The sequence below is a fragment of the Physeter macrocephalus genome, chromosome 17 (assembly GCF_002837175.3).
Source record: "Physeter macrocephalus isolate SW-GA chromosome 17, ASM283717v5, whole genome shotgun sequence".
In the NCBI taxonomy this organism is placed as follows: Eukaryota; Metazoa; Chordata; class Mammalia; order Artiodactyla; family Physeteridae; genus Physeter; species Physeter macrocephalus.
Window position 1 is genome coordinate 26,358,474 of NC_041230.1, and position 15,291 is coordinate 26,373,764.

Below are 15,291 nucleotides of genomic sequence, written 5' to 3' on the forward strand. Positions count from 1 at the left end.
CCTAATTGATTATCCCCACACACCTCCGAGTGCTTTGCATAACCAGCCCCGACAGGAGGAACCCCTTCCAGGCAGAGTGACTGACATATTTTATTTCTAACTGAAGCTTAATCAGGACCAAGAATGAGATCCCCATATACTCTCTCTCTCTCTGGCTTTCTGTTTTTCTCTCCGTCTCTTCCCTAGCTTCCTCTTTCCTTTTTAAATTTTAGGGCCAGATAATAAAGGACAGAGACAGTTCCTAGGATCCCTGAAAGGAGGGCGTAAGGGGGGCACTCAGGGAGGAGGTCCCGGGAGGAGGCTGAGGAATCTGTTCCTTGGTGAAATGAAAGCGGTGCAAAGAAGTGGTCTTCTCTTCCCCTTTTTAGCTGAAAAGCCTATGAGGTTCCTTTTCATTTTGATCACATTATGTTATGGGGGTCAACTTGGGGCCATTTGAAGGGGCCATGTGTTGTTCTATGGGATAGAAGATACACACATACAGCGGGTCTCTCCCAGGTGTACCTCAACTCTCCTCTGGCATCACACATCCTGCCCTTTCAGTGGGGCACGATTGGTCTCCTCCAAGGACTAATATCCCCAGAATAGGATGGACTGAAATGCTGACCAAACCTGACAGGCGATCAGACCTCTCCAAGCTGGGCCCGGCCTCTGCACACCCATCTCCCTCTGAACAGACTGACGCACGGTCTCCTCTCTTGCCGGACCGTCCGTGTGGAAAGGCTGCCTGACTTCTTCTCTCACCTGCTCTCCCTGCTGCACTCCTGCCTGGAGAGTGTCCTTTCTCCCTGGGTTCCGCTGGGTCCTCAGATGTCTGAATGCAGACACCTGTCTTTTATGGCTGATGGGAGGGGGTAGGGCAAAACACTACCGGGAGTTTGAGGAGTGGGGCTTGAGATTTTTGGAATATAAAGATAAGACTAGAGCTATATTACTCCTCCTACCACATGCCAGCACTGGACATGCTTTGTCTCTCCTCCTCACAACGACCATGCCAGGTAGGTGTCATTATTCCCATTTTACAGATGAGGAAATGGGGGGCAGAGAAGCTCACTGTCTGCCCGGAGTTTCCCAGGATGCAGAGAGGGGAACTGGGCCTGTGCTCTGATGAAGCTTGTGAGGCACTCACTGAAGGGCTATCAGGCTGTTGTCCATGTAAAGGTACTGATGTTAACCCAAGGCCTCTGTCCAGCCTCTGAGGTCCAAGGCCCAGGCAGTTGAAACGGACGCCACGTCTGGGGCGCTGTGCCCAGGGTCAGAGCTGAACCACAAGTCTGTGCCTGCCACCTGGGAAGGAGCCTGGACCGAAACCTTAGAAGTCTCTGGCCTCTGGGGAAGGGACTGGAAGAGCGAGTCCCATCCTTGCAACGTCTTTGCTGGGTGTGCGCTCCTGTTTCACCAGCCCCCGTGGGCCCCAGCGGCTGCAGACAGACTCTCCTTCCCACCCGGCCCTGGGGCGCCGTCACGCCGACGGCCCCAGCCTCCGTGGGGGTCACCCCGGCCGGCGCTGGCGGCCGTGCCCGCACGGATGGGTCCTTGCCGGACTCCCTCTGTTCCTGCCGAACCTCCAAGATGTACAATATGACGCGGCGCCTTGTTCCGTGACTTCGGGTGTGCAAGCGCTCCCCAAACTTCCCGGGGGCCCGCGAGATTGTGACATGTCCCACTGTGCGGGGGCAAAAACCAGGCGTCTGGCCGCCCTATAAATTTACTCAGTATGGGGAAGTAGATGCAAAAACGACACCCCGAAGGCGGCACTCTTCCAATATCCCTACAACTTCTTTCAAAGTTGGGCAAGGCTAGCTGACTGCAAGAGAAAAAAGAGGGTGCGAAGGGGACGCGACGCCCGGCCTGGCTGGAGAGGCCGCCGAGGCAGGCGCCGAGCGGCCCTTTTGTCCTCCAGAGGGAGCTCCAGCCCCAAATTTCCCGGCTCCCTCCCCCGGCCTGACCACCCCCCTGTCCGGCCTGGAGCCGGAATCCCGGCTGGGCCGGTGCAACTGCCCGAACCCCCCGCGCCGGGACCTCAGAAAGCTGCCCTTTCAGGGCACTTCGGCAAAACCCACTGGGATGCCAAGGCGTACATGCCGCCCGGAGCCCCAACGGGCAACGTGGGCTGGGCAAAGTCACCAAGGGGAAAGGATGCGCACCCCTGGATTCCCCGCTCCTGCATACCCCCCCCCAGCTCACTGCCACCCCACATCCCTGCATCTATATAAGGAGTCTGGGGGTCAGTGTGGTTGGAAGGGGGCCCGAAGCGGAGCTTGCACAGCCCCTTATGGAAGACTGAGAAAGCCTCAATTGTGCCCATCGAAGAATCGGGGAGGGAGGCGTCCAGACCCTTCTCCGAGTCTTTCTGCTGCGTCATCAGAGAAGGCCCCAAGGCCCCGCGGTTGCTCCAGTGGACCGGGGAGTTGGGCCCAGTTTCCCAGCTCGTGGTAGGCAATGTTGCCCCCTTTCCCACCTGTCTCCTCTGCCCTTTCTCTCGGGCGCCCCAGGTACTTCTCCAACCTTCTCTTCTCCAGTGGCGCCCCCAGCCCGGCCACTTCAGCCTCTCCTCCGCCGTCCTCCGACCACAGGGCCCTGACTCGCCTTGCCTTGCCTTCTCTTCCGCTGATTCGGGCGACTCTTCAAACATGGGGGGATGAGGGTGTAAAACAAAACAAAACGAAAAGCACCAAACAGATCCCTCCGGGGGCAGACAGGCGGGTTATAGTCAAAGTGGCAACAGCTCATTTATTTAGCCAAAAATAGATACTTTCTTGTACAATTTGGTTCACATATATGTACATTTTTCTGTATATACAAAAAAAGTCAAACACGCTTATTCTCACTGAAACTCCACCCCCCCCCCAAAATCAACCGAACAAACAAACCTCACAAACTCAGCTAATGTGGGGTACAGAAGCCACCGGGGGAGGACTGAGGGGGGATTTGTTTTATTTCTTTTTTCTTTTTTTGTTTCGTTTTCTTTTCAGGTATTCATACACGGACATGCTTACAAGTCATAACTATACAGAGCGATTTTTTTTTTACAATTATTACAACGATTTAAAAAAAATTTTTTTTAAAAAGAACTAGGATGAGGAGAGAGCCGATAAGACCAGAGCGGCGTCCAGGTGGTTCTGGGGCCTGCAAGAGAGATGCAGTGGTAGCAAAGGAAGTGAGTTAGGGGCACCGACGCTGCCTAGCATTGGGAGACCCAACCCGGGGCTGAGGCCGGGGGAAGGGAGACGTCTCAATGTGCAATGAGGTCCAGCTGTAGATGCTGGTCTTCCGGTTTAACTATAAGGTTGGGCGGGAGGCGTCAAGACCCGAGGTGCGCGGCTGGAAGGTGGTGGGCTTCACGGAGCCACCGCCCGCTCCGAGGTACCCTGGGCCCCGCCCGGGTGCCTGGACTGGGACTCTCGAGCCATCTCTGGGCCCGTGGCGACGATGGAGGAGTGTGTTTCGTCCCCTTTTAGAAACTCGTCCTAGCTGCGTTCCCCCGGGGGCAGAAGCCCGAGTTTCCTCCGCATTCTCTCCTGCCCCCTGACTGCCAGTCCCAACACCCCACCCCGGCTCGGGGTCTCTTACCGCCTGGGCACGGGCTGGAAAGCTGTCTTGAGTAACTTTTTCTCCACTTCCAAGGCACTACAACGATCTACGGGAAGCGGGAGAAAAAGGAAGGCCTTTAGATCGCTCCATTCTGGCGCCCAGGGCCGCGGGAGGCGGGCGCGGAGTGGTAAGCGCCCTGCGCCCCCCGGGACCTGCCCGGGCGCGACCCCCAAACTCGCTCCCTCCCTCCGCATCCTGGGCTCCGCAGTCACCTGTTCCGCCCTCGGGCTCCGCCGGCCGAGCGAAGGCGGCGGCGGCCGGGTGGCCCGCGGCTCCGGGAAGTCCCAGCAGGTGTGGAGGGGCCGAACCCAGCAGGGAGAGCGGGTGCGGGTGCGGGTGTGGGCGTGGGCCGGGCGGCGGGCCTGGGAACGGCCGGTTGGTCCAAGCGGAGAACTTGCCCAGCGGCGCCGAGACGAGTCTCTGAGCCGCGGCGGCGGCGGCCGGAGAGAGCTGCAGGGCTGGGGGCGCGACAGCTGCGCCGGGGGGAGAACCCCCCGCGCCCGGAGGCGAGCGGCGCGGGTTGTCCGGGCTTGTGGCCGTCTCGGCCAGGGACCAGATCTTGGGTTTTTGCAGGGCCGAGGCGGGCGCTGGTGCGGGAGCGCAGGGGTCCAGGCCCGCTGAGGGCGAGGGCGGTGATGGCGGAGTCGCGGCCACCGGCGGTGGCACTGGGGCCAGACTCAGGACAGGCAGGGGACGCTCCTCCAAGCCCTCGGAACTGTCGTCGGAGTCGCTATTCTTGGAGTCTGAGATGGGTTCCAGGCCGAGGTCGCCGTCCCTGTGCGCCGCGCCAGTCAGGGCCAGCTCGGGCCCCGCGGCCGCGCCGTCTAAGTTCTCCAAATCGATCTCCTCGTCCTCATCGTCGTCAGCCAGGCCCTCGCCCCCGGTGTCCTCCTCCTCCCCCCCGAGCTCCTCCTCCTCCAGCTCCAGTTCGCGTTTGCCGTCTTCTTCATCCTCCTCCTCGTCTTCTTCCTCTCGCTCGCTCCCGTAAGCGTTGCCCTCTTCGTCCGTGCGGCTGCGGGGAGCCCACGTCATCTTGTTCTCCTTCTTGAGGCGCCGGCGCGCGTTGGCGAACCAGGTGGAGACCTGGGTGAGGGTCATCTTGGTGATGATGGCCAGCATGATCTTCTCGCCCTTGGTGGGGTAGGGGTTCTTGCGGTGCTCGTTGAGCCAGGCCTTCAGCGTGCTAGTGCTCTCCCGGGTGGCGTTCTTGGGACGGGACGGGTCCCCGAACTGGTACTGGCCGTACGGGTAGAAGGCGGGGTGCGGGTGAGGAAACGCGGTGGCCGCGGCCGGATGCTGCACCCCCGGGCTGTCCTTCAGCTCATACTGCGTGCCCTGTACGCACATGGAGAAGGAAGGGACACGCGCGGAGGGAGCGTGGATGAGCCCTGGCCATCGCCGCCTCCACCCTCCCGGCCCAGGCCCCTCTAGTCTACTCCCGCGCGCACACCTCGTCCGGCGCCCCAGCTCCAACCTCCCCGCTGCGGCTCCCCGGCCACTTACCAGCTGCGGGAAGATGGGCAGCTCGGCCGCGTAGGGCAGGAAGGCGCCGTAGCCTTGGGCGGCTGCGGCTGCGGCTGCCGCGGCGGCGTAGGGCGCCCCGTACACGGACGAGAGTACGTTGGACAGGGACCCCGAGGCAGCCAGCTCTGAGGCTCCGGCTCCCGGGCCGCCCCGGGCTCCAGCGCTGCCACCGCCGGCGGCGGCCCCCGGGCGCTCGGGTGGGTAGAGCGGGCGGATGTACTGGTATCCGAGCTGGGGGAAGGACATGGTGGCCCGCGGGGCACGGACGGAGAGGGGGCCCGGCCCCTGGGGCCGCCCAGCTCAGCGCCGCCCGCGGGCTGCGGCGCGCATCGGGGGCTGGGCCGGGCTGGGGCCGCGCTGCCTCCCGCGCTGCGCTGCGCTCGGCGTTTGCCTATTGATCTGCTCCGCGGCGGCGGCGGCGGCGGAGGCGAGGAGCCAGGTCAGGTCCGAACAGATTGGCGGAGATTCCCGGGGCTCCGGGCTCTGATTGACATTTCTACGGGCCCGCAAGCCCCTCCTCTCTGCGCCGCGCTCCCTCCTCTCGGCAGCCGGAGCTGCCTCTGCCCGCGCCTCGCTCCTTCCTCACTGCCCTCCTCTCCCCGAGCTGTGTCGCGCCTCGCTTCCCTCGCCCTCCTCTAGTTTTCACTCCCCCTCCTCGCCCTTCCTCTCCCCTCCCCTTTCTGCGCTCCTCTCCCCCCCCCCCACCCCCAGGATCGCTTCCGCTCCTTCGGGCTCTTTCACTTTCCTGGATGCTATGAAACTCTCGTCTTTCTCTTCTCTTTCCCTCTCTCACTACTCCTTTCTCTCCCCTCTCTGTTCCCTTCACTCTTTCTTTTCTTTTTAAAACCTATTTCTCTCCACTCACACTACACTCCCCGCACCCCCATCCCCGGCCTCTGCGCCCCGGGCTAAGGCGGCCTAAAGTTGTGGACACTTGGGGTGTCGTGCGGGGGGTGCGTGTCCGTATCTGTGTCTGTGTGTCCGTCCCCGCCCTCACCCCCTCCCTCGCCCTTCCCCAAATCTCAGGTCTGACGTCGCGCCCTCTTATTCGACTTTTCCTTGCGTCTCCTTCACGAGTCACCAATCGCCTGGGCGCCCTGCAGGCGAGGCCGCCCACCCCCGCGGATACTGCGCGCAGGGCGGGGCGGGGCGGGGGCGGGGGCGGGAGCCCGGGCTCTGCTAGTCCCTTCCCGCCCCCTCTGGCCCGCGGTGGGAGGAGGGGGGGCGAGAGGCGCGGGGACCGGGGTTAGTACGGGGTCAGCTCGCCCCTCCCGCTTCCCGCCTCTCGGTACCTCTCCCCCCGCCCCAGCGCGCGGGGCCTGGGTCGGGACCAGACCTTGGACCAGGCGCTGGGGCTTTACTCTTCCCGGGTCCGCTTTCCGGCTCGCACCTCTGGACTCCCGGCCACTCGCAGGCGTAGGGAGGGAGCTTGAAGAGTGCGCGAGGAATCGGGGGTGCGTTCTAAGGGAGTCTTCACGGACCGTCTCTCTGCCCAGGGAGGCGAAGCAGCCCCCTGCTCCAGAGGACCAAATCCTGCAGTGAACCACGTTAACGCCGCACGGGTGTCAGAGTGCAGAATCCCGTCTTAGAAATGGCGGGGGGAGGGGTGGTGCCGAAGGGTGGACGCCCCGGGAATCCTGGGGAGCGACGTCAGGAAAGTGGAGGCTGCCCGTGCCCTAAGCTGGCGTGGGATGGGGGAGGAGCAGGGAGCCGGGTGGCGGAGGGTCGAGGAACTTTCGGGGAGCGCCTGGAGAAGTTTGTATATTGGAATTTTCGGTCCATAGAGATTCTTCGTTTCACTACCCCTTGTCCTGCTCCCGGGTCTCTGCGCCAATCTGCTTTCTTTTGGCAGGTATACTCCCTCCCGCTCAGGTAGGGATGGGAGGCAAGACTTTTAGTTTTATGGTGATATTTCCTAAACCAAACCTGAAATCCCAGTAGCCGGGCGCCCACCTGGGCGTGCAGCCTAGAGCAGGATTGAAATTCCCGGTATTGCGGCGGCTTCGGGCTAAACGCTTTAGGCCGCTGCGGCGACCTACGCACAGGCCAGGCCTCCAGCAGGAGCGCTCCGGGGACAGCACCCGGGGCGGTAACTGCCTTGGAGGTGCCAGTCCCGGTTCGGAGGCGGAAACTGGCCGCCGCGGGCTGATTGATAGAGGAATCGAATCCGAATTCCACCAGAGTGGAGGGATCGGAGAATCTTGGCCCCGCTCTCTCTGGTCTCAGCAACAACAGGGAGCCCCAGTGGGGAGTCCCGCGGGCACCCAGTTTTGACCCCACCCCACTCCCCGCCTCTTTCTACCAGTCTTCGCACGGGTCGGCGGCTCCAGTAGGTGTGAAGGCCGAGAAAATTGGGGGGAACGCAAGGGAAAGTTTGGGGGCAGCTAGGTTTGGGGTTCGATTGGGGGAAACTAAGGGGCGGCCTTCTCAAATTGGATCAGACTGCTTCCCGAATCTCCTCCCCGCCTGCTTATGCTTGGTGCCGGGTGTGGCCTTAACTGGAGTCTCCCCAGGAGAGGAGATATCAGGGGAAGCTGTGGCTTTGAAATGTTTTCCCGGCGCCTGATTTCGTTTTCAGTTATACCTCTCAGCGAAGTGGCATAGGGAATCATGAGCTCACCTTCTTGCGAAAAATCTCAGGGTTACAAAATTGAGGGTAACCTTATTGCCTGGAGCGTTTCCTAAGTGTCAGACCCGGAGCCTCGACGTCCCTGGAAACCTAGAGTTTGCACAAAGTAGTGGCGCCAGACCCGCGAGGAGACAAGAGCGAGATTCTGAGGCGGGGAAACTGGGGCTGCGCTGGGCCGCTATTTAACTCAGCTCTTCCAGAAGGAAAAGAGAGAACAATGAGCGCCGGAGATGATGCTTCTGTCCGCCTTAACCAGCTATCGACCTGGCTGTGTCGGGCTGCGGGGAGGCGGGAAAGAGGCCAGGGAAGGGGCGAGGCTGTTCTCAATGACTTAGCCACGCCGGGCCGGGGCACCCATGGCCCGGAAGGTGAACCTCTAACCCAGATAAGGACCCAAGAACCTCTATTATTTAGATACCTCCAAGTGCCCCAGGTCTCGAGCAGAATCGGTCTCTCCGCTACCCTAGTCTCCAGATAAGATCAGCCCTGCCAGGGCCCGGGCGATCCGCGCCCCACGTCGGGACGCGGAGTCCTAGGCAGCCGAGCCCCGACGTGGCGCTGGCTCCCCAACTCCACCAGAGAAGTGGAGTCCGGCTCCGAACTGAACTCACGGGTCCAAGGACAGCCGAGCCTTTTCCAGGGATTTTTAATCCACGAGATGGGGTCAAAGTGACACACTCGCACAGGGAGGAAAAGCAGGTGCACGGGAAGTTGATTTGGGAAAGGCATGCGCGCAAAAACGCGCCGCGCGCAAACCCGTCTCCATCATCTCGCTTTCTTCCAGTGTTCCCAGAGCACAAAGCGCTTCGGAGGCTTGCTGTAGACGCTTTCTCAACGCGGCCCAGAGTGTGGAGAATGCAAGGGGGCGTCCCTAGCACTCGCTTAGCGCGCACAGCACCGCTCCCCGGTCTCGCACTCGGAGCCGCGGCCCGACGTGTGCCCAGGGCCGGCGGCCCGTCTGGCTCAGGGGCTGCGCTGCGTACTGTACACGAGCCGCAAGCCACCAGGCCCCCTTTCTGCCCCCTCCTCGCCCAGACCCACGGTGTCCACGCGTCCCCATCGGGGGGCGCCGCTGTAGCCCTAAGTTTACCCGCCGAGGCCCATCTTCTGTCCTTCCCTCCCAGGCCCGAAGTCCCCGGGCTGCAGTGAGGACCCGCGATCCCTCGGCTTCCTGCAGACGCCTTGGCGCACGCTCCCACCGCTCCCTCCCCCCGCGCTCGGGTTACAGGTTAATGAAATGCTCGTTTTCCTCAGTCATTTGTTTTGTTTTCCTGCAAAGTTCTGATAAGTAGCTAACCAACGAAGCTTGTAATTACAATCTTACAGAAACCGGGCCGATCTGTATATAAATCTCACCATCCAATTACAAGATGTAATAATTTTGCACTCAAGCTGGTAATGAGGTCTAATACTCGTGCATGCGATAATCCCCTCTGGATGCTGGCTTGATCAGATGTTGGCTTTGTAATTAGACGGGCAGAAAATCATTATTTCATGTTCAAATAGAAAATGAGGTTGGTGGGAAGTTAATTTCTCTCCGCTCTGTGAAGCGTAGACAAGAATTTAATGATTTAATTACAGTTGTAAGCCCTTTCCATGAGACTTAAATTGAGCTGAGAATATTTTTTTCTTTCTCTCTCTCTCTCTCTCTCTTCTGCGTTCTCTCTCTCTGCTATTAGCAGCCGTGTGGACGCCCGAGTGCGTGGCCTGGTGTCCGCACCGGGAGGGGTTTGTGTCTGACCAGGAATCCGGACCCCGAGTATCCCAGCAGGCGCGGGGCCGCGGCCTCCAGGGCCGCCCCAGAACGGACTGCCTCTCCCCACCAGCCGCCAGGGCCTCGGAACCCCTCCCTGGGTCCAGAGAAGCGACGGGGAAACTTTGGGAGAAACTTTGCCAACTTCGCTCTCGGCGAGGGAGAGGCTGCCCGAATGGCCGGGCCAGCGGCTGGCCGCGACGCGCGGGGTGGACCCCAGCCGGGCCCGGGAACCCGGAAGCAGCCGTGTGGACGCCCGAGTGCTTGGCCTGGTGTCCGCACCGGGAGGGGTTTGTGTCTGACCAGGAATCCGGACCCCGAGTATCCCAGCAGGCGCGGGGCCGAGGCCTCCAGGGCCGCCCCAGAACGGACTGCCTCTCCCCACCAGCCGCCAGGGCCTCGGAACCCCTCCCTGGGTCCAGAGAAGCGACGGGGAAACTTTGGGAGAAACTTTGCCAACTTCGCTCTCGGCGAGGGAGAGGCTGCCCGAATGGCCGGGCCAGCGGCTGGCCGCGACGCGCGGGGTGGGCCCCCAGCCGGGCCCGGGCACCCGGAGCGGGCCGGGCCGCCCAAGGAGCCGCGCCAGGCCGGCCGGCCGGCCCCTCGCTCCCCCACTCCGGCCGTGCTGCTCCCCGACCTGGCCCGCGCCCTTGGGTCTCCAAGCAGCCGAGATACGCAGCGCCCAGAACTGCCAGCATCGGGAAACCTGGCCCTCAGCGCGACTGATGTTATTTATTTTTTACGTCTCCAGGATCATCCTTTTCCACCTGACTCGAGCAGTTTCACTTCCTCCCCCTCCTTTGTTTGTCTCTATCCGTCTGTCTTTCCCACTCTCTATATATTCGATTTCTAGGTCATTGCTTTTTCTTCTCTCTCCTCAATCCCCTCATTCGCCGTTTTCTTTTTTCCTCTGGCCCACTTTTCAGTCCACTTTTCTCAATTTTGCCCCCTCCCTCTTCCCTCATTTTATGGCTTTCCCCCCTCTCTCTGACTCTGCATCTCTTTCCCTCGCCCTCATTTCTTGTTCTTTCTTTTTTTTTCGTCCCTCTCTTTCATCCTAATCTGTTTCCTTCCTTCGTCGATTTCTTGGTCTGTCTCTCAGGTTCTTTGCATGTATTTTCTCTGCTCTTCCTCTCCAGGATCCGTCCCCTCCCCCCCGGGGATCTGCCTTCCTGGCGGCGCCCCCTCCTCATCCATCTTGGGAGATGAATATGTCGCTTTATTGGATGCCGAGGCCAGAGCTGGGTGATGGGGCTCGGCCAGCCTAGCGCATTTTCTTCATGCATATTGACGAGATGGTAATGAGTGCGTTTGCATTGTTGCATGGAGGTGCTTCGTTTCCTGCCGCAGTTCGGAGCCGACGAGGGTGTCGCGGGCCCAAGAGTGCCCTCAGTGGGCACCCGGCCTGATGGCCGCAGCTGGCCCTCAGCGGGTTCACCGTGCTCAGGGCCGGGGAAGGAAGTGACCTCGCCGAGCGCCCGCTCGGGCCGCCGCCTCCTTGGGCTTCTCCACAAAGGCTGGCGGCCCTCCTCTCATTAAAGCCTCATTACTGGAACCCCCGCTTGGCTCGCGACGGTTCCTTCGCGCCCCCCAGCCCAGGGGCCTCAGAACCCCCTCCCCTGATGTTTTGAGGCCCGTGATGGAGCGCCACCAGGAAATTAGTGCTTGACAGCATCGTCTAATGGCAATAAATTGTTTGCGATTCCGAACGACACGTCGCGGGATCAAACACAGCCGCATTGTGTACGGTGCCCTCGCTCACTCGTTAACTTGGAGGGCGCGGTGGCCGCTCTTGGTCAGGGAAGGTTGTGCGCAGGCCCCTGGCTGTCCGCTCCTGCCTGGGCTCAGCCGACCTGGAGGACCTAGCCTTTCTAGAGGGGCGTGTCCCTCCCAGAGAAGATCTGCAAAACTCAGGACCCAGGCACGCCTCTCCAAGAGGTGAAGGTGTCTGAAAGTCAGGAGCTCAGAGGGCGCAAACTCTGAGTTGAGCTCAGAGGGCACCGACGTACTCCTTGCTGGAAAATCAGAAGGGCATGAAGCCTCCGTTCCAGACACAGTCGAGCGGAGAACCTCTGGACATTACACTTTTGCATTAATCTCCCCATTCTCTTCCAGCTTCGTGCTGGGAAAGTTGAGAGCTCTTGGTTTAGAAGCAAAGACGTCAAATCTGGCCTTGTCTGGAATTGTGTAATATTGCGTCCCACAAACTTCAAGCCCATGGCTACCACCTCTACGATTATTTGCTTACTATTTTCCCTTACGTTGACTCACTTTAAATACTTAAATACATGTTTTTGGAAAAAAAACCTTGATACTACTACTGTGACTGGAAACGTGGCTGTTACTCACCATAAAAGGGAATTGTGAAGGATAAACACAACCGACCAACGTTAATACAAGTTAGCTATGTTGCTTGCCTGGGAATGACTTCTAGAGGTCCAGCTGTGTGTGTGTGGGGGTGTGTGTGTGTGTGTGTGTGTGACAATTATGACACCATCCTGGTTCCCTCTCCCATGCTGTCGCATTCTCATTCCTCCTCAGAATGTTAACAGTTTAGAATTATTGGACTCTGTGTGTGTGTGTGTGTGTGTGTGTGTGTGTGTGTGTGTGTGTGTATTAGCAAGGGTTGAGAGTGTCAAATACGAATCTTTCTAGAAGAAATGAGAGAACTGAAAAGGGAATGTTTTTATTTACCCTATAATTGTGTTAAACATGTTCACACAGTATCACATTTAATTCTCACAATAGACCTACAAGGGGGAGACTAGCTTAGGGTGGCCATGTATGGTTGTGCTGGATGCTCACTGAACACGGGAACCCGGCTGAGGAACTAAGAGGGTCTGAGGTTCAGTCCTCGTGTGCTCATCAAGCTGAGTACCTCAGCTCAGGGCTGCACTCGAGGAAAAGCATATTTCTCTAATTTGTGCAGAGTTGGGGTATGACCTAGCTCTTATCTCAGGCTTAGAGAGCTTGGCCAAGCCCAGACTGGAACCCCATCTGATAGTCATCCTTCTAGGAGGAAGGCCAGGGTCTTTTGGGAATTGGGGGAGGTGGTGCTGGGAGGCTCAGAGCGGGATACTGGAAGACTAGCCCCTGGTTTGACCAAAGGTAAAGGCAATGAGACTGCTGGGTTTTCCCTTCCCTTTGATCCTCACGCTTCATGCGAATATTTAGAGAGGACTTGAATAAAAATACGGGCGGGTCAAGGGCCCATTGTCCCTGCTAGCAGCCAGGCTGGGGTAGGGGGAGAAGATATCCTGGTTTGCTTGACCTAACTACGGGCGTTTAGACCTGTTCCTTGCCTTTTTTGGTTCAGTTTACCTGCATGAGTTTCTAGACCAGAGTTCTGCTTTGTTGCCATCCCTACTGTTAGGAAATTTCAGATTCTTCAAGGCAAACAGGAATTGCATTGCACCAGAGGCTGAGAATCAGGGGTTACCTCTGGTCATAGGCGTCTTTTGGGGGGTGGTTTGGTCTCCATAGAGTTTTTAAAAAGTTGAATTGCCTGCCAACACTTGCTAATCAGGTGATTTTATTTAAAAATCTAGATCTCAGAGTTTGTTTGAAAAACCAGAAGGCTAAGAAATACAAGACTCTCCTTTATGAGATCACAGCAGCTACCCATCTATCTGGACACACCCCAGTTTGCTCCAGTCCCCACCTGGCCCACTTCTCTCCCTTGCCCGCAGGCAGCTAAGTGGTAGCGGTGCCTTGCATCCTCAGTCGAAAGAATGGGACGCCCATTCTTTCAGGAGACACTGCTCCTCCAGTGTGAAGAAAGTGGCACAGAGCGTGACCTGGGCAGGTGATTCTTCTTTCCTTTTCTCTCTACCACGCCCCTGGTTAGCTGGGTAGCTGCTTTTCCAACTAACCAGGTTGAGGGCAGGTTTCCAGGAGTCATGGGAATGAATATCTCTGAGAGGTTGTCCAGGAGACCCAGCTGGGCCAATTCTAAAACTTCTGGGAAGATAATAGAAAGGCTGGTCCCTAAACAGCCATTAGTAGGATACCCCTGCCCCCTTGCTTTCCCCTCCTTAGCATCCGCCCTTTCTTGATGCCTAATGTCAGACCACAAAGTCTGCTTCCTCCCTTCTTTTCTCCCTCTCTCCCTTTCTCTTTGCAACAAACATTTATTGAATGCCTTCCGTGAGGTAGGAACTGTGCTAAGTGCTAGGAAGGATAAGCTGGACAGACCAGGACCCTGTCCTCATGGAGCTTACATTTTCATGGGGCAATCAGATACCAATGAGGAAAACAAGCAGGACAAATTAAGATGCGTTAAGTTCTATAAAACAACACAAACGATCATACAAGGTGTACCAAGTTGGATGGTGTCTTCCTCAGATTCACGTCTTTCCCAGAATCTCAGAATGTGACCTTATTTGGAAATAGGGGCCTTGCAGATGTAGTTAATTAAGATGAAACTTATATTGGAGTTTCATCTGCTATTGGAGTAGGTTGGGCTCGTAATGCAGTAAGACCAGTGTCCTTATAAGAAGAGGAGAAAAGACACAGAGATAGACACAGAAGGGAACAAGGTGATGTGAAGACAGAGACAAAGATGGGATTGATGCATCTATAAGCCAAGGAATGCCAAAAATTGCTGACAATCACCAGAAGCTAGAAAGAGGCAAGAAAGAATTCTCCCCTGGGGCCTTCAGAGAGCATAGCCCTGTCAATACCTTGATTTCAGACATCTAGTCTTCAGAACCATAAATTTCTGTTGTTTCAAGCCATGTAGTTTGTGGTAATTTGTTACAGAAGCAGCCCTAGGAAACTAATGTATAGAGTGATGTGATGGGGGTAAGAGAGCTGTTACTTTAGATAGCACAATCACAAATCTGTGGGGAGATGATGTTTTAGCTAAGATGGAGCCAGTCATGGAATTCTGGGGGGCAAGTGTATTTTAAAGCTGCTCGGTCCAATACAGTAGCTGCTAGCCACATGTGGCCATAGAACACTTGAAATGCAGCTGGTCCAAATTGAGATAAGCTGAAAGAGTATAACACCACCAGATATCAAAGACTTAGTATGAAAAGAAAAGAATGTAAAATATCTCATTCATTTTAAAATATTAATTGTACATTGAAATGATAATATTTTGGATAGATCGAGTTAAAGAAAGAATATTATTAAAAGTAATTTCACCTGCTTCTTTTTACCTTTCTAAATGTGGGCAGTAGAAAATTTCAAATTACATTTGTGGCTCACATTATATTTCTATTGCATGGTGTTGTTCTAAAGGGAAGGAACAGCATGTGCAAAGGCCCCGTGGCAGGGGAGGAGTTCATGTGTTCAGCGCTTCTATACTCAGCCTGCATGTTGATATTTATTTGGTGATGTTGCTAAACCTGGGGAGCTGATCCAAGAAGCCCTATTGAACTCACAAAGAATAAATATATGTCTTCGTTCTTTCTTCTCAGTGGAAAGAGAGGTCATGAAATTCAGCCCTTCAGCCTGAATGGCACCTCCTTTCTCCTTTCCAACTCTCTTAGGCACAAATTCTGCCCATCCATTCTGCTCAGTACGTCCATCTCATCCTCTCCCTATGCTTGCTTTTTAAAAATTAATTAATAAATTAATTAATTTTTGGCTGTGTTGGGTCTTCGTTGCTCCGCGTGGGCTTTCTCTGGCTGCGACGAGCAGGGGCTACTCTTCATTGCGGTGCACGGGCTTCTCACTGCGGTGGCTTCTCTTGTTGCACGGCATGGGCTCTAGGCACGCGGGCTTCAGTAGTTGTGGCACGCAGACTCAATAGTTGTGGCTTGCGGGCTCTAGAGCGCAGGCTCAG

The 15,291-nt window shown here is 57.2% G+C and overlaps 1 protein-coding gene across 1 annotated transcript; it reads right to left on the reverse strand.

The window, feature by feature from the left end:
• Positions 1-2,710: 2,710 nt before the first annotated feature.
• IRX3 (iroquois homeobox 3) lies at positions 2,711-5,738 on the reverse strand. The gene is made up of 4 exons (XM_024124982.3): positions 5,098-5,738; positions 3,807-4,929; positions 3,574-3,640; positions 2,711-3,129 (listed from the first exon to the last, which is right to left on the reverse strand). The coding sequence occupies exons 1-4, from the start codon at positions 5,362-5,364 to the stop codon at positions 3,075-3,077; spliced, it is 1,512 nt and encodes a 503-aa protein (XP_023980750.1). The 5' UTR covers positions 5,365-5,738; the 3' UTR covers positions 2,711-3,074.
• Between the last annotated feature and the right edge of the window lie 9,553 nt (positions 5,739-15,291).

Coding starts and splice junctions, on each gene's coding strand:
- IRX3 (XM_024124982.3), bottom strand. CDS start 5,364: ATGTCCTTCCCCCAGCTCGGATACCAGTACATCCGCCCGCTCTACCCA. Junction 4,930..5,097: donor TGCCCATCTTCCCGCAGCTG/GTAAGTGGCCGG, acceptor ATGTGCGTACAG/GGCACGCAGTATGAGCTGAA. Junction 3,641..3,806: donor GGAGCCCGAGGGCGGAACAG/GTGACTGCGGAG, acceptor CGCTTCCCGTAG/ATCGTTGTAGTGCCTTGGAA.